Source organism: Phoca vitulina, unplaced genomic scaffold (assembly GCF_004348235.1).
Source record: "Phoca vitulina isolate PV1807 unplaced genomic scaffold, GSC_HSeal_1.0 scaffold34, whole genome shotgun sequence".
NCBI classification, from domain to species: Eukaryota; Metazoa; Chordata; class Mammalia; order Carnivora; family Phocidae; genus Phoca; species Phoca vitulina.
In genome coordinates, this window is record NW_022589737.1 from 4719313 (window position 1) to 4746598 (window position 27286).

General features: G+C 35.2%; 1 protein-coding gene across 3 annotated transcripts in view; it reads right to left on the minus strand.

Annotated features, from left to right (window-relative positions):
- ARHGAP32 (Rho GTPase activating protein 32) overlaps nucleotides 1–27286 on the minus strand; it is a 311240-nt gene that overhangs the window by 201845 nt on the left and 82109 nt on the right. The window contains exon 1 of one of the 3 annotated variants that reach the window (XM_032426187.1): nucleotides 11549–13925. The exons of 1 other annotated variant lie outside the window; for it this stretch is intronic. In XM_032426187.1, coding sequence (XP_032282078.1) covers nucleotides 11549–11664 — 116 coding nt within the window. In that variant the 5' untranslated portion in view covers nucleotides 11665–13925. Of the gene's footprint in view, nucleotides 1–11548; nucleotides 13926–27286 lie in introns of those variants that run through there. One more of the 3 variants, XM_032426186.1, reaches the window with a different exon arrangement.

Genomic DNA, 27286 nt, shown 5'->3' on the forward strand with positions numbered 1-27286 from the left:
ATATTCTTTTCAACAGTGTATTAAACATTTACCAAGAGAACATAATCTAGACAATGAAGTAGGTCTCAACAAATATAAAGAATTTAACATGAATGAAGTGTTTTGTGACCAGTACAGAATTACACTAAAAATCAATTACTGGAAGATAACTAGAAATTCTCCCAAATGTACAGAAATAACAAAACACAATTCTGAGTAATTCATGAATTGAATACATGAAATCTCAAAGAAAATGAGAAAATATTTTATCTGAATGATAATAAAAATACAACAGATTAAAACGTGTGATATACAACTAAAACAGCAAATTGCAGACCTCTAAATGCATGTTACTGGAAATAAGGCAAGTTGAAAACAAATCTAAGCTTCTATTACAAAAAGCTAGAAAAAGAATAGCACATTATTCCAAGAAAGTAGAAAGAAGAAAAAAAATGTTTAAATAAAAGATCAGTGAAATAGAAAGCCGACTCTTTGAAAGATTAATAAAATAGATAACACCTAGGAAGTTTCAACAAGAAAAAAAACAGAACACAAAATGTAAACAATGAGAAGAGAGTTATAACTAAAAAGCCTATAGACAAAAAGATTCTGAGGACATTACAAACCACTTTATTCCAATATATTTGTGAATTTCATTGAAATGGACAAATTCCCTGAAGAACACAACTTAACCAAAACTGAAACAAGAAACCAAATAATTTTGAAAAGTCCTGTGATTTTGCTGAATATCTTAACACATTGTGTCATCTTCAAGTGATGACAGTTCTATTTTTCCCTTATTTATTTATTTATTTATTTATTTATTTATTTATAAGTTAGGCTCCACGCCCAGCATGGAGCCCAAAGCAGGGCTTCAACTCACAACCCTGAGATCAAGACCAAAGGTGACATCGAGTCGGAATAAAAAACTAATACATCAAGTATAATGTTGTATAGAAGACATTCTTACCTTGTTCTGACCTTATTGACCATACTTGTCATTAGGAAAGCATCAGTATTTCACCATTAACTATGATGTTATCTGTGTGTGTGTTTTAATAACCTTCATGTATCTATATTTAGAAAAATTATGACTAGTTATTAAATTTTACCTATTAAAATGACATAATGTCTTCTATACAACATTATACTTGATGTATTAGTTTTTTAAAAAAAGAAATAAAAGGGGGCGCCTGGGTGGCTCAGATGGTTAAGCGTCTGCCTTCGGCTCAGGTCATGATCCCAGGGTCCTGGGATCGAGTCCCACATCGGGCTCCCTGCTCCTTGGGAGCCTACTTCTCCCTCTGCCTCTCTCTCTCTGTCTCTAATGAATAAATAAATAAAATCTTTAAAAAAAAAAAAAGAAAAGAAATAAAAGGTATAAAAATTAGAAGGGAAGGGGCCTGGGTGGCTCAGTCAGTTAAGCATCCGACTCGATGTCACCTTTGGTCTTGATCTCAGGGTTGTGAGTTGAAGCCCTGCTTTGGGCTCCATGCTGGGCGTGGAGCCTAACTTATAAATAAATAAATAAATAAATAAATAAATAAATAAGGGAAAAATAGAACTGTCATCACTTGAAGATGACACAATGTGTTAAGATATTCAGCAAAATCACAGGAAATAAGGTCAAATGCAAAAATCAAATATTTATACATACTGTTACCATACACTTAATAATGGGGGGAAAAGCCAAATACAATAGGTAAGTAATCTGCACTATTTTCCACATAAAACTACACAGAAATGAAAAAGAATTATTGCTGCCATTTGCAAGAAATGGATGAATCCCATAAGTGTTGAGAAACAGAAGCCAGACAAAAGTATATGCTAATCTCAATAAATAAGTGTATCAAATCATCACGTTGAACATCTTAAGCAATATTATATGACAATTATAGCTCTATAAAGCTGGGAGGGAAAGAGTACATGTTGTATAATTTTATTTACATGAAGTTCAAGGACAGGCAAAACATATCTACTGTGACAGAAGTCAGAATAATGGTTACCTTTGGAACAGGTATTGACTAGGAGGGGGAAGGGTCTTGCGGCATGCTAAAGTTAATTTATATCTTAACTGGGTTGTTGTGTTTACATGGATATATACATTTATATAAATTCTTTAAGCTATACACTCATGATTTGTGGATTTTATTATATGTAAGTTATACCTTAATAAAAGTGTAAAATAAAAAGTTTATCAGTAAATATTACATATTTTAAAAGGTTTAAAAATTATGTTTATATTATATACATTTTGTCATATAACACTGAATCAAATCCATAAAAACTTATCTATTTATTTAATTGATCCTTTTGTTCCATGCTTTTTAAATTATGGGCAAATTTTACCCTTAGTGATTAATATAGTTTCAAATCTAACAGAAAAGACAGAGTGCTAAGATTACCAACCATAAAACCTAAAGAATCTAATGCTTTATTTACAAGAGTTTTCTGTAAAACATCAGATTTGAACCTGCATATAATAATAGAATTTTACCTTTCTCCTTTTATTCCCTTAATCTTTGTTTTTGTTTATTGTTGGTTCTTTGCTAAGTTTGGTTCTGGTTCTGTGACACTTATGGCCAATAAGCTGTTCCCCAATGGTATGGGAAATGATTAGGAAGTCATTTTATGGTCTGAGCATGTGGTGATATTTGACAAATAAGAGATAGGCATCTACACTCTATCACAGACAAGAGAGAATTGGGTTTGTTACTCAATTTATATCTGTCTGTCTGTGAAAGAATATGACTCAATTCCACTACAAAGAAGAGCTTTCAGTAGGTAATGAGTTTAGGTTCTGTTTATTTTACCCATGGCTGAAGTTGTAAAACTGAAGATGCAAGGTGTTAGTTATGTCTGTAACTAATAGTCATTAACTGTCATCATAAGGAGTAATATATTTTCCTACCTTCAGAGAATATTAATAAATTAGATTATAAAGCTACTTAAAATATAGGAACTCTGTTCTGGTTGCTTTATATACACTATTAAATGCTTACATAAACCCAATATTCCCAGAATTCCCAGAAAATAAAGAAACTGATGGGGTCAGCTGTTTTGGTGGTGAAAATAGAACAGAGGTGTGCTCAAGCCAGTGGAATTGAGTTGTAGTCATTTCCAACTGAAAATGCCAGATATGCTGTAATTCTTAATAGGTATTATAATATTATAATTTTATCAGACAAAAATCCTGCCCAATTCCTACCCATCAAGCTCCCTACCTTATATATTCTTCCAGACTTTATGAATATATCTATTCATATATAATTTTTTCACATGTATTAAGAATATATCCATAACAAATATGAAAGCAATGTGTAAATATGCTGCTCTCTGTGTAAAAAAATGGAAGAACAGTTTTATTCCTCCATTATCAACCCACTTTTTACTGAAAAGTATATTTATACACCACTGAGTAGTTTTCTAATATTTCCTGGAGTATTCTAATTTCCATATGAGTATATAAAGACCTTCTCTGCTGTTTTCACAACTGTATGATATTCCACTGTGCAGATATTCCATAATTTAACCAGTCCCTTACCGATAGATTCTTGAATTATTTCCAATCTTTTGGAATTACAAACAATGCTACAGTAAGTTTGTAAATATGTTGTTTCTACATATGTGCAAGTATATCTGAAGAACAAATTCTCCACAATGAAAAAAATCCTTTTGATACATTAGCCCATGTTTCTATTGGGTTGGTCTTTTCCTATCTATTTTTAGTTCTTTATATATTAAAGAGATTAGTCCCTCATCTGTAATATGAGTTCCAAGTATTTTTCCCAGGCTGTATTTGTCCTTGCTTATTTTTTATAATACAGATGTTTTATATTTTATGTAGTTAAATTTCATAACTCTTTCCTTTATGGGTTTTGCATCTTAAATTATAGCTCTAAAAGCCTTCCCATTCCCAAATTATTTTTTTTAATTTTCCCATGTGTTCTTTTAAAATTTTTATGATTTCATTTAATACACTTATATCTTTGATCATTTTGGAATTTATCCTTGCTATGAGGTAGGACTTCAATTTTTTTTTTATTTTCCACTGATGTGTATCCAGTTTCCCCCAAAGTACTTACTGAATAGCACACATTGTCCCTATCGGTTTTTGAGAAGCCATCTTCATCATATCTAAGTCTTCCTATGTGTTTGAGTGTATTTCTAGGCTTTCCATTCTATCCCATTATGCCTTCTGTTCAGTTATCAGCACCACAAGGTTTTAATTATAGGGACTTTATAGTACAATATCTGGTTGCATTAGTCCTTGCTTCTTTTGGTCTTCCCAAAGTTCCTTGGCAAAGTTATTAAACCAAGATCAACTTATTTCAAGATCAATTTGTCTAAGTTTTTAAAAAGCATTCTTATTATCACATGAATTTATAATAAACTGACATCTCGATGATACTGAATATTCCCAGCTATGAACAAGGTGTATCTTTTCATTTCTTCCAAACTTCTTTTATGTCCTTCAGTAATGCTTTATATTTTCTTCAAATGTGTCTCAGTTCCTTATTAAGTTTATTTTGGTGTTTATTTTTGTTGTTCTTAAAATTGGCACCTTTTCATCTATTACATCTTCTAACTAGTTACTATCTGATGCACTATTAATAGCGCTGTTCTGTAGATAGGAACATTGAAATGCATAAACACATATCAGTCACTCCAGATTTGGCAGACTGTTTTCTCCTGGAAGTTTCCACTTTACATCCTGCAGAAGACACTGAAACAAGCCATTCACATCTCTAGAGACCCACTAGACTGGGTAACAGACACCAAGATTCTGCCTCACTGAATGCTCTCTTCAGAGGTTTCCTCTCAAAAGTCACGGAAAAAAAGTACCAGTAGACTTCCAATTCAAGACTGCACATATGTTAAGAAACCGACCCTAAGTCTCCGAAAAGTCTCTGAAAGCTAAATAAAAGGAAATAAATTGTCAGCAGAATGATATGGGGGGAATCAGCAGGCCAGAGATCTTGATAAACTTCTGGAAGACAAAAATCAAGTGGGATCTTACTGACTGGTAAACCAAACAAGAAACAGAGGCTGAAGGAGGCTACACTCCCACTTCTCTCCGCAACAAAAGAGGTATTTGCCCCCAAGGAATTAATAAAAACTGTAAAATTACTCTGTAAAGAAATTAAACCGTCAATTAGAAGGACTAGGGCTCCTAAATGTGGGTGTTTGCACCTACAAGAAGCTGTATGCATCATGGGACTACTAAAAAGAACAGTTGGAGGCAAAGAAGGGCAGATATCTAGCTTAGTAGTTGAAAGCATAAATTCTGTTCAGTCAGAACAAACAGCACATGTACAGAATGAATAAAGTCACAAAGCTGAAGAACACAATAGCATAAATGTATTATTTACATGTGCCAGTGTATATGCTATATCTATATGTGAAAAACAACACTTTAAAATTATTTTCCTACTCAGATTGAATTTGGAAGATTAGAGAAGATTTTATTAGTGGCCTAAAGAACAAGTACAAGAAATACATCAAATCAAAAAATAAAAATGTAAAGAGAAATATACCATGAGTAAAGGACAGATTAAGGAGACTTGATATGCAAGAAATAGGTTTCACAAGGAGACAATTACTGCAGATAGAGAGGCAACAATTAAATAAATAATAGGTAACAATAAAAAATCTGTCCTAACATGAAGGTCTAAATCTATGGATTGAAAGTCACTGAGCTCCAAGCTGAAGAACTGATGATAAAATACATGTGAACTAAGGATAAAAAGAAAATGTTACAAGCATTCAGACAGAAAGTACAAGTTACCTATGAAAGAAAAGGGGGGAAAATGGCATGAGCAATGCAAGAAGTCAGAATCCGTCGCTCACAGAACTTATGTCAAAATGCTCAAGAAAATATCCACCAGGAAACAAATGAACCAGAAGAGACACATTAAGATGGCAGATGATAAGAAGGAAACAACAGTAAGCACTAAGCAATGATACATATAATTAAATCTGAATAAATGACCAAAAACATTAAAACATATTAGCAAAAAACTAGGGTTTCTGGTAGCGTAAAATCATGGTAAATTTAAGAGTATCCAAAGGGGACTGAGAGAAAGAAGATGGAACAGTATTCTGAAGATCTTAAGAGGAGGGGAGGTAGAGAAGAAAAGAGAAGCATGGTAGAAAAAAACAGCACACCTAAGTGGAAGAAATTCTTTGATTTTCAAATAATAAAGAAAATACATATTTCAATATAAGCATGGAAAGGGAAGCTAATCATTAATGGTAAGTAAAAGTGTATCAGATCTTCTAAAATTAAATATCTAGAAAGGTTTTGCTTGTTCTGATTTTAGTCTTGCTAGGCTATCACTTGATTTTTTTTTTTTAAGGGAACTGACTATATCACATTTATAAACAGAGCTTTGTATGTTTCAGAGATCTTCATTTACTAAGTCTGAACATGCAAATGACTGCTTAAGGGAGTTTTAATGTTTAAGTTAAATACAAAGGTGAAGGAAAAATTGGTTTTTAAATGTTTAAATAAATAACCTGATAGCCAGGAACTTTCATATAGTTTTATATAGTTTCTGTACTCTAAGGCCCTTCTTAAACATCAAAAAACTCATAAGGATAGACAGAAGAAAGGTTCACCTTGGATTCCATCCCAAAGAGTTTAATTACTGAAATACCAAGAAAGCCTTGTACTAACATGCCTCATGGTTAAGACAGATTTATTTCACAGATTATAAAGACAGCCTAAAGGCTAGACTCCAATACTGCATAAAATTTTCTGAGATTAAGTGATGTTCACATCAGACTTTGAGGATCACAATTAAATTTATTATCTTTGTGACACTGATAAGATTAAGTTTGGGGAAAATTGTATTTTATGTTGAAAGAATATTTTAAGGGCTAATCTATATTCTAGATCATAAATCCAATGTTACAGAATATCATTTTTTTTTTACAATATACACATTTTTTTTGGTATCAGATATAACAGATTATTAAAGGGTAAAATGCCTATGAAAAGTCACATACTATAAAATAGACCTGGGTTGTGATACTGGTAATATATGTCATTGGGTAATTGTTAATGCTACCTCTCTATCCTTCCAGGCTCATAAAAACTGACTGGGATGGTGGAGGGGCGCCTGGGTGGCTCAGTCGGTTAAGTATCCGACTCTTGATCTCAGCTCAGGTCTTGATCTCAGGGTCGTGAGTTCAAGCTCTGTGTTGGGTTCCACAATGGACATGAAGCCTACTTTAAAAAAAAAAAAAAACACTGACCGGGGATCCCAAAAGCAATAATTTCTGCAGACGACAAAAAAACAGTCATGGTATTAAAAGCAGGGAATTGTGAAATAGCTTTACAGGCTTCCAGAAAAATTTAGCCAATCAAAATAAATCATTCTAGATTTAAAAGAAAAAAGCAAGAACCTAAAAGAAATATAATACCATATTCCAAGCCATTGTTACCTATTTGGATTTCTGCAGTATCTTCTAACTCACAGTATCATTTCAAATAAGGCAGAAAATTAATAAAGCAACCAACCAACCAATCAAGTATATGAACTATTATTAGTCTTATGATGCTATAAACCAATAAAGACATTGCAAAAAATTAAAATATGTTCACCAAATCATCTAGTTTAACTAAAGTTAGAAGTTTCTCACTTAAAATCACATTATTATGGAGATACAAGCAAAGATCTGATTGAAAGATCTGGGCATCTACAGACTGATTTTAAAAGTACACAGTTCTATGGGCACCTGGGTGGCTCAGTCCGTTGAGCAACAGACCCTTAGTTTTGGCTCAGGTCATGATCTCCAGGTTGTAAGATCAAGCCCGACTTCGGGCTCCGTGCTCATTGCAGACTCTGCTTGGAATTTTCACTCTCCCTTTCTCTCTGCTCCTCTCCCTGCTCATGCTCTAAATTAATTAATTAATTAAAATAAAAGTACACAGTTTTAAAGATGTCGTTCAATTATGCACTATATCATCTCTGTGTTTCGAACTATATGTCATACTTGCCAGTCTATATGTATCTGTCAATAATACTAGAAAAGACTAAACTAGATTATATGATAAACATTTCTAACCTTAAATGCCAAAGAACCAGGACCTTTCATGACTGAGTGTTAGTAATAATTGCTAGGTGTCCTAGAGGTCGTATCTCTAAAAGATCACATTTATTGTATGCATTAGTTTATTTTTGTGTTCATTGTATATACATCACCATTGCTCAAAATCCCTTCATAAGAAGGAATTTCAGAACTAAGATGTCAACTTAAAAGTCTCTTAAAAGCTGTTACTTACCAGAGAATAACATTTAGCAGCTAAATATTTCACTTTCAAATTCAATTACACCTGGGTTCAAAATTTTGCTCTACCATAAACCTACAATGTGGTCTATGTGTGACTTTCTGAGTGACAATATCCTCATCTGGAAAATGGGAAAAATATTACCTACTCTATAGGATTGATAAGTGACATACTGTACATAACATATTTGGCTTAATACACTGCATATGATAACTCCAAAATTAAATTTTTCTTTCTTAAAATATTTTTTTTAAAGATTTTATTTATTTATTCATGAGAGAGAGAGAGATAGAGGCAAAGGGAGAAGCAGGCTCCCTGAGAAGCAGGGAGCCCGATGCGGGACTCGAAACCAGGATCCTGGGATCATGACCTGAGCTGAAGGCAGCCGCATAACCGACTGAGCCACCCAGGCACCCTCTTAAAATAATTAAAACATCTCTGCTTTTCCTTTTCTGCCTCATATTCCTCCTTCTTATTTACAGAAGGGCTCTTCTCATGATCCTTAAGGACTATTCTATTCTAAGGACTATGATAATCTCTAAATGTTCTAGTCAAAGAACTATTTTAACATAGTGATAATGGTAGGTAATAACTTCACTCTATAAATTAGAAATCAGAAAATGAGAGATTTGTGAGTCAGTGGTAGACAAGTTTGAACTATTGCTATGAAGGAGATTGGGCAACTCCCACAGTGCTAGAATGTTAGAAAAAGTATCCTTCCTTCCAACCAAGTCTAAAAATAAATGCCATTCCAAAAGCTACTGGACAAACATGAATGCCCATCTGTGAGTGCTTCCTCCTAAAGCAGATGATAGCTGGAAGCACCACGAACCTACACTATAGGTATGGTATGGCTTCATCAGTCATGGTGTCTCAAACGACACAATGCTATTTTTCTAAGAATGAATTTAAAACCTAGATTAGAAACCATTCAGAGAAAAAGAACAGTACACAATCTTTTGCCCTCGCTGTGTGTGTGTGTGTAAATGGAAATTAACTAGAACGTAAACAATGACAGTTTGATTTAATGTGTATTAGCACAGATTTTAAAGAAACACATTAAGACTTTTCTGTATATTTTCTTAATTACTAAACTGCTCTTACTAAAACAATTTTCATACATAACACGGAGTCTACTATTTGGTTCTCCCAAGGTTACAACTGCAACTCCTACCATCCAACCCTTCACCTTCAACACCCACACACACATTTTTCCTGTTAGGCATTTTAGCTGGAACGCTGCTGTGAATGTGGTAAAAGCACTGTGCGGCCGCATTTCCTCATGTCTTACTGCTGAATAGGTGAGAAACACTACATGAAATATGGCCTTACTCAGATCTCTTTCTTGCACTTTCAAATAAAGTAAGATCAAATCTCCAAAACATATTTGGTCTGGGAAAGCCATGATGACATTCAGATATGAAATATCACTATAAGAAGGATCAATGCCCTATGTTGTATCATGGTTTCCTAAAACAATGCAAACACTAGAGTTCAGTTTCTCAGGATGAAAATGCTATCACATAGTCTTGAGGAAAAGAAAGCTCAATCTTCTACAGATTTGTTTTTAAATTTAACAGTCATAAGAAAACCCCAGACAGGCTCCTGTTGCCTAACAAGTAAATCAGGGACAACAGTACCAAATCTATTACAACAACAAAGTCCAGACTGTTTCTTCCTTTGACTAATACCCCAAAAGAACTTTTATAATTTTAAGACCAAGTCAAACAGTTTTAATACCGACAAAATAAATACTTTATTTTTTCTAACTGTCCATGAGACACTGACCATATTATAAAGAATATATGTAACATCAGCATATCTTGGGAGAGAAGCTTACTCAAATAAGAAAGGCCAAATAAAACTATGGGAAGAATGAGAAAGTTGATACAAAAAAAGAATTTCATATGCTAATAGTTCATTTTCATACTTTGCATTAAACTTTTCTACAAATTTAAAACACTTATTCATTTTAACCACTGAGTGGCAAATTTAAATGTGGGTTACCAAGACTTCCTTATAATCAGTCCTTTCTGCCATTTATCCTGGACTTTTTTTTTTTTTAAGATTTTATTTACTTATTTTAGAGAGAGAGAGTACGAGGGAGCACAGGCAGGGAGAGGAAGAGAGGGAGACTGAGAGAGAGAATCTCAAGCAGACTCCCCGCTGAGTGCTGAGCCCGACCTGGGGCTCAATCTCAAGACCCTGAGATCACGACCTGAGCCGAAATCAAGAGTTGCATGCTCAACCGACTGAGCCACCCAGGCACCCCTATCCTAGACATTAAAAGTCAAATCTGTGGATAAAGAAATTCTTTAACTTGACAGAGACTCTTTTTGAACATTAAACATAAAGACAAGATCTGATGTAAATAATGGTATGTTCACCTACCCAAGTACTCATAGGTAAAATTATAAAGATGTTTAATTGCTCATGTGGGTGGCACTGATAATATGTAGAACTAACTTCTTCAAGAAATGATTTAATAACTCCAAAAGAATGAATCTGCCAACACTGTATGGAAAAAAAGCCTTCTAAAATTTGTAACAGAATTAATAAACCAATGGCACTGTTTCCACAAGCTGGATAAGACCTCTTTCTTCACTAGTGCTACCAAACTTGCGATCTGCTTAGTCAGGAGGCATTCCCTAAACACTTCAGTTATGAAGTTACAAGTAGAAATTCAATACCAAGAAAGATTCGGCAAGAGGGGAAGGAAGAGTGAGATATAAGGTCAGAGACAAGAGTAGGGATCAGCGCCATGAAATAATTAATTTGTACTTATAGTCAAAATGTTTCACACACATGAATAAGGCAACAAAAGCATCCAAGCACATGAGGGCACATACATGAGGGCATTTGAGTAAAAAAAAAAAAAAAAAAAAAGAGGAAGAAAAACCGATTACATTCAAATTCAGATCAAATCTATCAGGTGCAAATAAGACACAGGAAGGAGTGGTAGGTAGTTCATTCATTATGAGTCTGTACTTGAAATTCCTGAAATGCTACTACAAAACCTGTCTAACACCTTCTCTTCCTGGTGTTCTAACAAGTCATTTAAAATGCATTTTATAAGCTCAGGGCATGTTGTGGAATGAAGAGTGCTATATACAACTAGAAACCTGTTCTTTTCAGCTGCAAACCTTCCCCCTGAGAAAAAACAGTCTTACCAGAAAAGAGATTAAAACAGAAAGGATCGGAAACAGGTGCAGGGGTGGAGGGAGTGGACAGAGGAACAAAGGTGAGAGAGAGAACTGTGAATTACATAATTACCTGAAGTTGTCTTCCCTCTCTCCCCCTTCACTGCCAGTCATCTCGGTTAAAACTTCAGAATCCAACCAAAAGACACTATCATCTCCTGAAGTGCTACTCTCACTTTCAGTCTCCATCTTGTATTCAAAAAATTTAAACCTCAAGGCATGGAATAAAGACCACCACCAGCGTTCAAGGTGTTCAGCTCTACTTCTGTACGCCCAAGCGTGTGGCTGACACACAGTGGTATGTGATCACGCCGGGCCACGGTCTACTGCGTGCTATTTTAATTACAGTTGGGGTGAAGACAGGAAATCACATACAGCACACTCCCTGCCTCTGATGCTCTACACCAGTGACACCCAGGCCCCTCCCACTGCCTCAGGCTCCGTGACCTACATAACCAAACTCAGAACCCAAATGAAGGTGATTTTTCACTAATTATTGATTTAATAACTATTTTTCTCTACTCGAGTCTCCAGTTAATAAGTGGAGAAAATAACTTTTCAAAGTGCAGGATTTTCTTATTTCACTATTTCAGAATTAAGAAAGGTAAACAGAAAACCAGAAAGCCTAACACTATATGTAAAAGTCTCCTGGGCCAACCACAATGAGAGGCACAGTTACAGACTTCACAGTTAAGGAGGATCACAATTCAGAGAGAAGACAAGCATGCTGTAGGGACCTGCCCAACTTCATGCCTTCTAATAGTACACCCATCTTCCCTTCCCCGCAGTAATAACTGCCAGATACACCTTGCTCAGGTATCCAAAATGGGACATAACAGCCTCCAGGCTTGTCCATGACCTTTTAAAGAAAAAAAATAAATAAATACTCTAAGGTTAAAAGACCTTGACAATTAGATCAAACAAAAGCATGCAACATTTTTACACATCACTTAAACTGCAGACGCCCATGGCAGCAATAAAATGACCTGCTGGGAAATGAGGGAAAAGTATAGCATCTATAACACTGGCAACAACACAACTGTTACTCAGAAAACAGCCACATTGGTACCAACCACTGACATGTCAGATATTCATCTTTTGGCCCAGCAATTCCCTTTCTAGGAAATTACTTTATTTTCACAGGTGGAAATAAGAAATGAACAGAAATATTCATGGCAGTAAACTTTATAACAGCAAAATAGAATAGCAAAAACCACCTAACTTGCTCGTTTAACAGAAAACTGGAAAATCAAATTATGGAATCGCCACAGAATGGAATGCTATACAGTTGGGCAAATGAGAAACACAAGGCAGCCCCACTGATCATGACATGACACAAAACCTAACGCACGCTACTAAGGCAAAGAAGAAAGAGGTAAAGGTGGACAACAGTATATATGAAACGCTCCCATTCACATTTTCGAAGAAGAGGGAGGAGAAACACACGGGACTACGCACGCAGAATATGCACAGAAGGACAGCACCAGTGACAGCTGCTGTCTCCAAGGGAAAAACATAGCTAGCCAAGACCAATGACAGGGAGACAGGTTTTCACTGTGTCATGCACACATCACCCTCGCAAAACAATAACTAATTTTAATATAGTCTTTTATATGCCCCCAGCAAAGAATCAGATTTTTAAATGTTATTTTAATTATTTAGGTCTTTTTTTCTCCTAAACAAATCTAACTCCTTTAATGTGTTTCATGAATCCATCACCTTTCCTTTTGATCATTTTTTCTGCTCCTTCATTACTGTCGTTGATTGCCTTATTTCCTCAAGTCCTTTCAAACATGAAAACGTGAACTGTAAGCAGTACTTTTACACAGAATCCTGAGGACAGTCTGACCAACAAAAGCTCACTCAGGAAATCTCCTTTTCTAATCCTGGGGCCACTGCAGAACCGTACGTCCCCAGACAGCCCCGCGCCAGTGAGAGCCTTCGAGCCCACCAACCTGACCTTTGCACCAAGGAAGACCTTCCACAGGTCTCACAGTTTTGACTCTGCTATCAGTTCAAAAAAAGTTTTTAAATTCAAAATCAACATGCGTTCTGTTCCCTTCTTCAGTAGCTAATGAAAATCTAGCAGAAACGTAAGGTAGTGAATAGCAGGGGGCACGTAAGGCACACAGCGGAGTCAATCAAGGGAGCTACCAAAAATTGAGAGGATTCCATATTCCTGAAGACCACCACTGCTTTAACTCCTTTTTCCCCGACTGGCCTGAAACCTGACCAGACTTCACTTCCACAACAAACTTTTGTAGGACCCAAGTCTCTGACCTAAACCACAGGAGTCGTCATCGGTAGTTGAGAACTAACTGAGTCTTCATCCTCTAATCACCAAGAGGTAAGGAAGACAAGAGATAGGGGAGTTCCCAACCCCACTGCAGCAAGAGGAAAAGGAATTTTCGTGACAGTTTAAGAATCTGAAATTAGAATACATCTTTTTCAAGAAAAATATTTTTAAAGTGGCTTATTTTTCTAGCAGCAGTGGTAGTAATAATAACAGTAAACATACACTGAGTACTTATTTAATTGCCAAACATTGTGGGCCTTACAAAATTAATTATAATTTATTATGTAATTCTCACACGTAGGAGCTATTATAATCCTCATATTACAGGTAAAGAAATTGAAGCTTAGTGTAATAATTTGTCCAGGGTTACTCACTTTATAAGTCTGTATTAAAAATACTTTTTAGGGCGCCTGGGTGACTCAGTGGTTAGGCGACTGCCTTCGGCTCAGGTCATGATCCTGGAGTCCCGGGATCGAGTCCCACATCGGGCTCCCTGCTCAGCGGGGAGACTGCTTCTCCCTCTCCCGCTCCCCCCTCTTGTGCTCTCTCTCTCTCTCACTCTCGCTCTCAAATAAATAAAATCTTTAAAAAAAAAATACTTTTTAAAAATCTACCTAAAATCTAACCACCATGTAAAATACTATTTCTATGGGGAAAATATGTGGCTTTCAATTTGATCTACATTAAGCTCATTAGCCTGACCCTCTCTGATCTCGTAATTTTGTTGTATACTGACGACCTGCATTCATTTCTACACAGCGTTCCCCACACGTTTGGGTTGACTACAAAAAAAGGGTGCACGTAGTGATCACAAAACAAAATAGCAGCAGAGCAGGAAGAGAACTGAGGTCCTGATACTCCCATTTCAGTGCTCATTTTCCCACACTTTAAATTAGAATTGTTTTTATCAATTCTGTTCAAAACATAGCCAAAAGGTCAATAAATATCTCCTGAACTAGGCAGCAAGCTTTGTCCACAGAATGCTTCACAATTCTGACTCTAAACACAGATATACCAGGGCGTCTGGGTGGCTCAGTCAGTTAAGCATCTGTCTTTGGCTCAGGTCATGATCCCAGGGTCCTGGGATCGAGCCCACATCGGGCTCTCTGCTCAGTGGAAGCCTGCTTCTCCCTCTCCCTCCTCCCCTTGCTTGTACTCTCTCAAATAAATAAATAAAATCTTAAAAAAAAAAAAAAACCTTTAAATACAGATATACCAAACAGACTTTGCATAAAGTTATGTATTCTCAATGTGAATAGCATGTGTCTAGGTGTAATTCATATATATATATACATAATAATTGTATTAGAAAGAAAAGTTAAGCACAATTCCTAAAATATTTACAATAACAAGATTTTCTTCCAACATAAAAAGCACCATATATAATGTACAAATGTCATCCATCATAAATCATTCTTATACTATATATTCATTCTAAATTCCAGATTACTTTTTTCTTTAAATTGTTTGAAAGACGATGGACTCTGAAAAACAAACTGAGGGTTCTGGAGGAGAGGGGGGTGGGAGGATGGGTTAGCCTGGTGATGGGTATTAAAGAGGGCACATTCTGCATGGAGCACTGGCTGGTACACACAAATAATGAATCATGGAACACTACATCAAAAACTAATGATGTAGGGGCGCCTGGGTGGCTCAGTCGTTAAGCGTCTGCCTTCGGCTCAGGTCATGATCCCAGGGTCCTGGGATCGAGCCCCGCATCGGGCTCTCTGCTCTGCGGGAAGCCTGCTTCTCCCTCTTCCAGTCCCCCCAGCTTGTGTTCCCTCTCTCGCTGTCTCTCTCTCTCTCTCTGTCAAAATAAATAAATAAAATCTCTAAAAAAAAAAAAAAAAAAAAAAAACTAATGATGTAATGTATGGTGATTAACATAACATAATAAAAAAAAAATTGTTTTTCTAACTGGGGTGCCTGGGTGGCTCAGTCAGTTGAGCAGCTGACTCCTGATTTCAGCTCAGCTCATGTTCTCAGGGTCATGGGATCAAGCCTGGAGTTGGGCTCCATGTTCAGAGTGGAGTCTACTTGAGATCCTCTCTCTCCCTCTCCCTTTGCCCCTCCCCCCACTTGTGCACACTCTCTAAATAAATAAATAAATACAATCTTTAAAAAAATTTTTTAATTGTTTTTCCAACCAATTGTAGGTGGTTTGTAGGTTTCTTACATTGCAGTAACTAACTTCAAAAGAATACCTATTTTTTTTTTTTACTACAGAATACTCCTGTATTCTGGATCATCATACACAGACATCTGCTTCAGTTTACAAATGTATCCAAAGGGCAAACAATTATGCATACTTTATTTCATTAAAATTTATTTAAGTAAAATAAATATATTTGTTTATTTAAAAATAAATTTATTTCATTAAAATACCTAAAATATACAATTAATTTAACATGATCCTATATAGATCACTTTAAACACAACAGAAAAAGTCTATTTGGCTAGAAAATGGAACATACCATGTTAGAGCAGATTTGCCTCGTTAGAAATATATATTCAAAGCGAGATCTAACTCTGAACAACTCTTCAAAAAAGCTAAATAAAATTTCAAAAAATGGATATCTTAACAATGTATCCACTCTTATCACAACAATATATGTATTTTTTAAAAATGTTGTATTTCAAAAATGAAACTGGAAAAAAATTTCAATAGAAATGGAAATATTTTGAAATCAGACAGACATTGTTTCAAATCTCAACTATGTCATTTATAGATAGTGTGGTTTGAGTTAGGTAGCTTAAACTGAGTGTCAGTTTGGTAATCTCTAAAAGAGGAATAATAACAACCTTGTAAGGTTAATGTGTGGATCAGAAATAATGCATGTAATGAAACTATCATATTGCACAGTAAAGATGAGATCCTCTGTAAATGACGTCCATCACACTCATCATCACTGATGCCATGGAATGTTTTTATTGTTGTAATTATATAAAAACTGAGAAATAAGATATTTAATCTGTAAATACTGGCTTTCTTTAGTTATATCACTTTGTCATTTTTACCATTATTTAAAAGAGAGTAGTAATCTAATAAATAAAAGGAAACAAGTCTCAACTAAGTAATTTTCTACTTATTTGAATCCCTTTCATGAATGTGGATGGAAAATCAAAAATTAGAACCAAAAACTCATATACTCCCCTCATCATATTAATACAAAGATTACAAAGTACATATAAAATTAGATCATAAGACAGTTCAGCATGACATTTCCAATCTCCTTAATAAGTGATTTTAAGTGGAAATTTCCTGAGTATATGCATAAGCTCTCCCAAAATTTAACTAAAATCATTTATTGCTTTTAAATTCTGTATCCTTAGTCAACCAAGCAAAGATTAAAAGCATACTTTCTGGTATTCAAGTTTTAAAATGTGCAATATTTATTATAATACAGAACACTGCCTTCAACAAATATATAATCTCAGGCTATGTTTTCATTGGATCAGTAACTACCATCAATTGTTACACATTCTAGAATCTTCATCTCATGTAAATACTGATTGAAGAAAAATACTGACAGTCTACGTAATCAGACTTCTTCAACAAATTTTTAACCGTAGTGCTATACTCTGTTTGGTATCAGTAAGTGCAAAAAAAAAAAAAAAAAAGAAAAGAAAGAAAGAAAAGAAATTAGAAACACTATATAGAGTAGATTCCATTATTATAAGAAAAAGTCTATATATATATATGTATATATATATAAAACTTAGGAGAGCATATAACAAAAACACTGAGTAATTTTTACTTTCTTCCTTAATTTATCTACAATGTTTTTAATTTCTAACAGAAAAATGTGTTAGCTATTTAATTCTTTGGTTTTAAACAAGTTAACTCATAAGTTACAAGATCCATTCCATAGTTTTTTCTCTTGAATAGTTGAGTGCTAATGTCTGCCATGTCCTGTACCACAGATAGCAACAATAAATGCTTACTGAATAAATACACACAAGTGAACAACAGAAAAATGTAAGTCCCAAGCTTAGGGAATATAAATTCAAAAATAAATAAGTCAGTGTGCATAAATAAGGCAATATTCTTGTACAGACCAAGGCAAATCTAAAATGATGATTAAAAACAAGTAAAATAGCAAAGGAGAAAAGCAAAAACAAGCACATGGGCTAAATAACTAAGGAAACTTAGAAATTCTTTATATATCAGGATCTCAGAATCATGAAATAAATCTGTAATAGGAATTAATATAAATTTAATTCCTCCTCTACAGCATGAATTTAATCCCTCCTCAAAGAAGAACCAAAATCTATGGAATTTGCACCTCATTAATAAAGAAATCTAATGCCTCTACTGTAAGTGCAAAGACTGCATCTACTTACCGTCAAATTCATATACCACATCACCTTGTTTCACTGTTTCCCTTTCAAAAGTTCATAAAATCCAACCCAAGAATACTTTTTTCCAAAACTCAAGAGCTCAAGGTGCTCTTGCACAAGGGGAAAAGAACATGGTATCAGCATTAACATAGTCTTCCAAATGAAATGAGTCAGAGACCGAAGAGAACAATTCATACAACTCCCAAGCCATGGGGCACACAGAACAGGCAAACTGTCTTAGCGTGAGCATTCCATTAGTAGACTCAATAAATAACAAAACAAAAACACTTGCTTCATCACAATCTAGAGATCTCAAGATATCCTCACTGGTCTGAGACACTACTCACAATAGTTTTTCAATCTACAGATAAAATTAAACTCTGAAACAAGTTATAATTCTTCTAGCAATGAACTTAAGCCCACTAAAATACAACATCTAAATGTAAATGGTTAAATGAAAACACTGCTAAAAAGTAATAAATAAAAGCACAGTGGCAAAAGTTAAGAATTAATTATGTTGGAACTGATCTGGTAAGAGGCCTTATAAACACAATAAAGATTCAGTATTCTTTAATATAATGTTGAATTAAAGAAATTATTTCCTGAGCCAGAATTCTCACTGAATATATCATAATCAGTGAGGTACAGAACAAAAAGGCTTACATTACTTTTATAAGTTTAGGGCCTTAGAAAACTGTAGTCTTGGCAAAAATGGAAATTTATGTACAGTACTTCTGGTAATTCCTATAACCGGACCGCTTCCTAATATTAATGATATTGCAAAGAAAAATGCTAAATGTAAATTTAATGAGTAATAATCAGGGAAGAAAGCAAATGATTCAACTAAACTCTATCTTAGTGGAAGGTCTGGGAGAGACTAGGATGAAATCACTAGGGGAAAAAAATTAAATTAGGGCTAAGCAAAAAGCTCAGGGTAGGGTGCATGGGTGGCTCAGTTGGTTAAAGGCCCAACTCTTGATTTAGGCTCAGGTTGTGATCTTGGGGTCGTGGGATCAAGGCCGCATCAGGATCCGTGATCAGTATGGAATCTGCTTGGGATTCTCTCTCTCCCTCTCTCTCTGTCCCTCCCCCTGCTGGTGCAAGAAATAAATAAACAAATAAACAAATAAATAAATAAGTAAAATCTTTTTTTTAAAGTTCAGGGTATTGCATAATATAGCTTGTTAGAGTCTCGTCCACAAAATACTAGAAAAAAATGCCAATAAATCAAATGCTTTTACCTACTGGTGTCCTTACCTGGATAGCTCGCTCTAGTGCATGCTGATTTGAGACCCAAGTAATTCTGGCAGCCTGCTACTTATTTTATTCCACCCGCTCCCTTGTTATCAGCTGGCAAGGGTGGCAAGAGTCACAGTGGGAGTCAACAATAGCAAGTTCTTTCATGTTTTAGAGTTCTCTAAAATTCATTCAACTACTTATAAAACTACAAGCACTTTTCTCAAAGCACAATCATCCTCTCCTCAAATAATAGAAGCTAAACCCATACTTGTAAATGTGAATCTGAGGCATAGTATTCTGATGTAAGTAAGTGTACTTCTACTCCTGATATCAGTAATTCTTCAATTTTTTTTTTTTTTAAGATTTTATTTATTTATTTGACAGAGAGAGACACAGCGAGAGAGGGAACACAAGCAGGGGGAGTGGGAGAGAGAGAAGCAGGCTTCCCGCGGAGCAGGGAGCCTGATGCGGGGCTCGATCCCAGGACCCTGGGATCATGACCTGAGCCGAGGGCAGACGCTTAACGACTGAGCCACCCAGGCGCCCCTCAATTTTATTTTCTCAGAAAGGAGAATTAAGTTCTTACCTGCTCATTTAGCTTTATTTCAGGAAACAGGCATTTTTTTTCCCATTATCCATTGTTACAGAAATCTGTTCTGGTAAATTTTATCAATTACAAAAATAATAATAATGTAAATCTTTAGATGAGTAAACTATAACAGAGAAGTAAAAAGAAGTAAATGTAGATAGCTCTTTAAAATATACACAGATTTATATTTAAGTTTGAATGACGCATTAATTAGGGATTGAGCATCTGCCTATTTCTTCTGATTTGGCTAGAACCAGAGATTATTATTATTATCTGTGGTGCTCTTCATGGGATATTTTCAAAAGATGTAGTAAATGCAAAGTATATTTTATAGTATCTCAAAAAATTACTTCAAAATAATAAAGCTGTTTCTTAAGTCTCAATTCAGAATCTTCAAATTATATCACTACGCCCTTGTGGTAAATTAAGCATGTTTAGAAACAGAACTAACTTGTTATTTACTGATCTGTAATTTATTAAGCTACTGTTTCACTATTATAAGTAGTTTTCAAGTTAAATATACAAAGCAATTTGAAAACAACAGTACTATTTCTGAGTATCCATGGTTTCCATTTAGGAAATAATGTTGGATTTTTTTTTAATTTAATGAAGTTAAGATGACTCAAATTCCTCTGTGCCACTTATTACCTATGTAAACTCAGGCAATTTACTTGTGATCTCTTAAGTTCAATTTCCTCATCTGATCAGAATAACCATGCCCAATTATATTCCAATTGAGGTGATCAGATGAAACAAGATATATAAAGTATCTACGTACCACAATATTCGTAAGTAAGTGCTAAAAAAACAGAAGGTGTAATAAAAGAAAGACGTTTCATGAATCTACATTTTAGATCTACTAAAAAATGTTAAACTTCTTTAGAAGAACAAAAATTCTCATGAGATAAGGACTCTTAAATTACTAAAATATTATTATCTCACCTAAAGTAATTAGCCAATAATCCCTTAATATCATAAATATGTAGTCAATGTACCAGGCTTTCCAATTGTCATGAACTTTTTAACAGTTGGTTTGTTTGAATCACAAAGTCCACACATGGTGGTATTATAGTTAATAGGTCTCTTAAGTCCCTTGTGATTTCAAGGTTTCCTCTCCTTTATTTTTGTCATATATTTGTTGAAGAAACCAAATCCTGTATATTCTCTAACACTCAGGATTTTGCTGATTATATGACAACAGTCTGGTTCTACAGGCTCCTCTAGCTCTCATATTTCCTTTACAGGCATTAATTCTTTCTCTTTTTTTTAAGATTTTATTTATTTGAGAGAGAGAAAGGGAGCGCAGGCAGGCGCACAAGCAGGAAGAGGGGCAGAGGGAGAGGGAGAAGCAGACTCCCTGCTGAGCAGGGAGCCCAATGTGGAGGCTCCATTCCCAGGACCCTGAGATCACGACCTGAGCCAAAGGCAGACGCTTAACCCACTGAGCTACCAGGTGCCCCTACAGGCATTAATTCTTAAAAGCTATATGGAATGCTTTAGTTTGATATTTTCTGCCTCATCTACCAGCCTTCTAAAATAAATATTAATCAAATGAACAAACAAAATAGTAAAATATTAGAAAATACAAAAACAAAAGTAACCAAAGGGCCATAGATAATATATTCTTGCAATGACTTAAACAGGTCCGAGTGGGGCAGCTATATGAGGCAATGCACATTAAGAGGTCTCAAGTGTTGTTTTGACTTCCAAATGGGCTCTTGCATCCTCTACGGCCATCTATGACATTACTATATCCTCCTACATGATCTACTAAGTTCATTGGCAATATCTGCACACATCTGAACAATCTATGACTAATACTAAAACTCAACCCAGTATGTTTGCCACTAGTCAGTCCCTATCATTTTAGAAGGGCAACATAAAAGCTGTATGAACTATGGAATATCCTTAAAAGAAAGGACAGAAACATTATCATGGCTCCTATTTGGGCAGGAATTAGAAACAACTGATATCCTGGAATAAACTATCAACTAGATGAATAAAGTTGAAATACAGAAATACCCCGAAACCTAGTACACTAAACTTGTATCACTAACTCTTAAACATTTGAAATTAAATGATTAGTAGGAATCAAGAGGTCAAAGATTTACCTATATAACAGCCTGTATATATCTTAGAAAACACCAATTCACATACAGTATATAAGAGGAATAAACAATAAACATCTTCATGAGCTTGGAAATCCAACACATTAGTACCAAGTAACAGAGTTTGCCCAGAATTAGACCATCTCCTCTCCATCCACCCCGAGAAAACACTGTTACTATTTGGCCAGTGTATCAGAATCTACAAGCCAAAGAACAGTTAAAACAGGAAAAGATTCTATAATTATCTACTATATCCACAAACTAACTAGGAGTTCTTAAGTGAACAAATGGAAAAAGATAATTCATCATGCACTGGTTTGTCTGCCAGCTTCAAACCACCAGCCAATGATTACCATCCACTCTGTCATTTTTCAAATATAAAATACAAAACAGATAACAGCACAATAAAAATATCACCTTAGACTAGTACAGCAATTTACTACTTTTAAAGCACTCTGACATATTTCAAAGCAAATGACAAAGAGAAATTAAGCCAAGGGAAGGGTGGGAATCTTACATCTAAAACACAGATTTTAGGGAACTAAACTTTTAAAAGAAAAAGCATTGAAAACTGAATTCACTATAATTTTCCCATAACTACACAGTCAGTCTAATACTAAAGAGCTTAAAAATAAACACAGGTGCAACACATTCCAGGAAATGAGTAGGCAACAAGAAAATATGGTCACAGCATTGTTTTCCAAGGAAAAAACTAAGGATGTTCCTTCAAGTGTGGTTTTAAAACAGAAATCTTCAATCCTTTTTTCTATCCCCAAACAGTTCAAAATATGCACACATTAATAAAACTGACTCATAACCTATTTAGAGATTTATTTTGATTAACAACAATTTAAAAGCAAATTATCTTTGAGAGTGTCAAGCTTGTTGAGTATTCAAACTGTAAGTTGAAAATTATTTTAATTAGAACTTAATTTCATTGAAATTGGCAGCACAAAAGAGGTTAGTTTTAAATAGGGATGGGGAGGGAGGAAGAGCTAGATGAAATGGAGTCTCTGGTCAGCTAAGGGCAAAATATGAGGGTAAAAAGGAGGAGGGCAAAAAGTAAACATAACTCCTTATAAATTCACAGATGAGGGGCGCCTGGGTGGCTCAGTCAGTTAAGCATCTGCATTCGATTCAGTTCATTATCCCAGGGTTCTGGGATCAAGCCCTGCACCAGGCTCCCTGCTCAGTGGGGAGTCTGCTTCTCCCTCTTCCTTTGAAAGGGAGAGAGAGAGTGAGAGACCTCACTCTCTTTCTCAAATAAATAAAATCTTTTTTAAAAAATCACAAATGACACAAAATATTAACCAGATTATCTGGGGATATCAGAAAAGTATTCAAAACATTCTGGAAATAACACCAAGGTGTCAGAATTCTCAACTGCATAGACCCCAGCTGTGAATCAATATGGGGGGTAATTCCTAGGTTGACTGACATTCCTGTTAGGCTATCATCTCTGAAATCAGGAACATTTGCCTAACTGAATATTTGGTGTAGATGTCTATAACAGTAAAGAAGAATTTGGCCAATGGCTACTTAATGCTGAAAAGAATGAAAGACCAGAGAAATATCTGTGTCAGAGAACGCACAGAACTTGAAACGACGAGCACTTATAAAAATGTCAGAAATTCAACTACTTTCAAAGTTAGATGAAATCTTAAAGACCACCTCCATCTGAAGTCAGCTAGTAAATTCAACTTTAGAAATTCATGTTTCCGGGACACCTGGGTGGCTCAGTCACTTAAGCAACTGCCTTCAGCTCAGGTCATGATCCCAGGTTTCAGGATCTAGTCCCCCACATCACTCCTACTCAGCGGGGAGTCTGCTTCTCCCTCTCCCTCTCCCTGCCACTCGCCTGCTTGTGCTCGCTCTCTGACAAATAAATAAAATCTTAAAAAAAAAAAAAAAAGTCATGTTTCCTTTTCCTACCTTACAATTAATTGTATGGTAAATTTTCACAAAGTATCTCATTTTAATTCTGATACCTACAAAAACCTAGTGATGTTACCAAGAAAACAACACTGTCCCCTATATTACATATAAGGGAACTGAGGCTTGCCCAAGGTCACATAATTTATAAGTGGTATTTAACTCTTAGGTTATTTGTGAAGGAACGGCTAAAATGTCTCCTCCACTAAAAAATTTTCAAATTATTCCCCAGCCCAAAGCATTCTCCCTTCTGCTGTCCTACAATATTTTCAAAAACACTTTCATAATATTTTTTTAAAAATACAAAAGAAATAGGCATAAAAGGGATAAGTGATTTGCCCCAGGACATAAGGGTGGAGCTGGGAGTCGGACTCCAGAGATGATCACTACGCTGTTCCCCAAAATGATCACTAAATATGATCTCTTCTGCTATAACACATTTCTGTAACATGAATTAGATCATATTCAGGTTATATGTAGTAATTTTTTCCCACACATTAATGTTTTCAGTCAGGTACATCCAGTGTAACAGGAAGTTCACGACCATATGGTGGATGCAATAAAATGCAGGGGCTCATCGTACTGTGCATAATGCCCATTCAGACCATTCTGATGCTAGCCTCAACTTAGTCCCACACTGTGTCTGGTACGGATTTTATAGATAAAATCCTATATTTACTGTAGTATTTCTGTACTTACTAGCAATTTGACATTATCTTTTTAACTGCACTATTATTAGGACTGTTGTTGCTTTTATTAGTGCTCTGGATACAAAGCTGTATAGATTTTGAGTGATTTGTACAGCTCTAATTTTACTAGACCTTTTTAGTACATGATTTGTAAAACCACAAGATTTTTCAGAAACATATACATCACATTATAGCAAAAACTGTATAAAAATGTTTTAAGACCAGTGTCATTATTTACTATATACCCCTCTATGGCCAGTCAGATCTTTCAAGTCTTACTACAGAATAAAATTGCTGCCATCAAAAATACTGAACATCTAACACAAAATCTCAACATCTTCAGTGTAAACCAAAAGCCAGCCTTAGAATGTATGTAAGAGAATTACACAAACTATGGCTGGTTCCTAAACTTGACCGGACATCAGAATCACAGGAGTAGCTAAAAAAAAAATACAGGTTCTCCCAACCCCACAGAGACCCACTGGGTTTCCAGAGAGCAGATCCTAGAATCTGCATTTGAAATTCTTCAGTTGATTCTACTTATCTGACAGCCCAGTTACTTAATGATCAGGTATTTACATAAGAAAGAAACAAGCACAAAATATACACACCCCCAAAATGATACGCTTTTATTTTCTGAAATGATCAGTAATTCAAGCAAAAGAAATAGCATTCCTAACTGAAGAGTATTAAAATTGTATAAATAGCCATTTTTAACCCTATAACTTAGAATTAATTCAAATTGATCAATTCAAAATGGAAGGGCTGTTCATTAGTTGTGATTACTAAGAGGCTGAATGAATGGTACTAGCAATGTAACCATCAACTACACCCTCTCACTGGTTGCCTCCTTAGCAAATAAGGCCCTCATTGTGGGAAATGGAAGCAAAATCATGGGGTTTACAATACATACACATGTAGCAAGTTTTATTTTCTTGGCTCAGAGCTCCAGCAATCTGCAAGAGAGAAAGTCACCACCTTCTGACTTCTTTATTTTGAAATTCTTGAGTCTACTGGGGCAAATTATTCACAATAAAGCTGTACCAATAACATTTACACTATTACTAACCATACGACTTAACTTACCTTAATTTATACTTATTTTTCCATTAACATTTCTTATTTAAATGCTTGCATGAATCTGCCACAGTTGGTATGTTATACCTGCTGTGGTACATAGCATAGCATCACTGTAAACACTCTAGATGACAATTAGAGCAAGGTATGCTTGTACAAAATGCTCTAGGAAAGTTCATCTCATGTTATACACTTAAATTTATGTTCTTATATATCTGTGATCCAGAATACTTACAAGAAGGTAAAAAAGCGGGCCTTGTGGGTGGCTCAGTCAGTTGAGTGTCTGCCTTCAGTGCAGGTCATGATCCCAGAGTCCTGGGATAGAGCCCCCTTCAGGCTTCCTGCTCAGTGGGGAGCCTGCTTCTCCCTCTCCCTCTACCCATGCTCACTCTTGCGCGCACATGGGCACACTCTCTCTCTCAATCGCTCTCTCAAATAAATAAATAAAATCTTTAAAAAAAAAAAAAAAGAAGGGCGCCTGGGTGGCTCAGTCGGTTAAGCGGCTGCCTTTGGCTCAGGTCATGATCCTGGAGTCCCGGGATCGAGTCACGCATCGGGCTCCCTGCTCAGTGGGGAGTCTGCTTCTCCCTCTGACCCTCCCCTCTCTCATGCTCTCTGTCTCATTCTCTCTCTCAAATAAATAAATAAAATCTTTAAAAAAATTAAAATTAAAATTAAAAATTAAAAAAAAAAAGAAGGCAACAAAGATTTAATTTGGGGGCTAAAAAACTGCCAATTTTAGATATAAAGAAACCTTCTTTGGACTACCAGACATGATTAACTTGGATCTCAAATTGTATTTTTATTTGGCCTTTACCTAGTTGTCCCCTAAAATATATATAATGTCTTATTCTATTCTCCAACCCCAAAGGTTTATATTTCATAATAGTACATTTTAAATAAAATATAGTACACTTAAAGAATCCATGAATTTTCATTTGTCTAAGACTCAGATGTTTTGACTCACTTGATAGTTCTGCTATTTGAAATTTAAATGACGTAAATTAAGATACAGGGTAATCAAGAGATGCCCCTCAGGCACTAACATGCTGCTATGTTCAGTGAAATTCATATTTCACTGAAAATGGACAAAATCACTGCTTCAGTTAAACCAGAAAAATAATCCAGGAGGTATTTCATCTGACACAAAGGATGTGGTTTACCACCTATAGCAGCTCAATTTTAATCTTTCATTTGTCAGAACTACTTGCCAAAGGCAAATGACAGTATCGAATAATACACTGAAATTTCTTGCAATTGGCAGATGCTGTAACAATGGAGAAAAGCAACTGATGCAAGAGTTCAAGATCTCATCACAGCACACTTATAACCTTAACTAAATAATGCATTGCAGGACACATCAAAAATAATGTGCCCCATCTCAGCTGCATTAAGTGAATGCTGCATTATGAAAACATAAATATTAGACTAAAATCTCCTGAAAATGTAACAGGTTCCCTTATCTTGAATAAAATTTTTGTGTTGTAGATAACATTTTTTACTAATATAACATTTTGGTAATGCTACATAGGCCACTTAA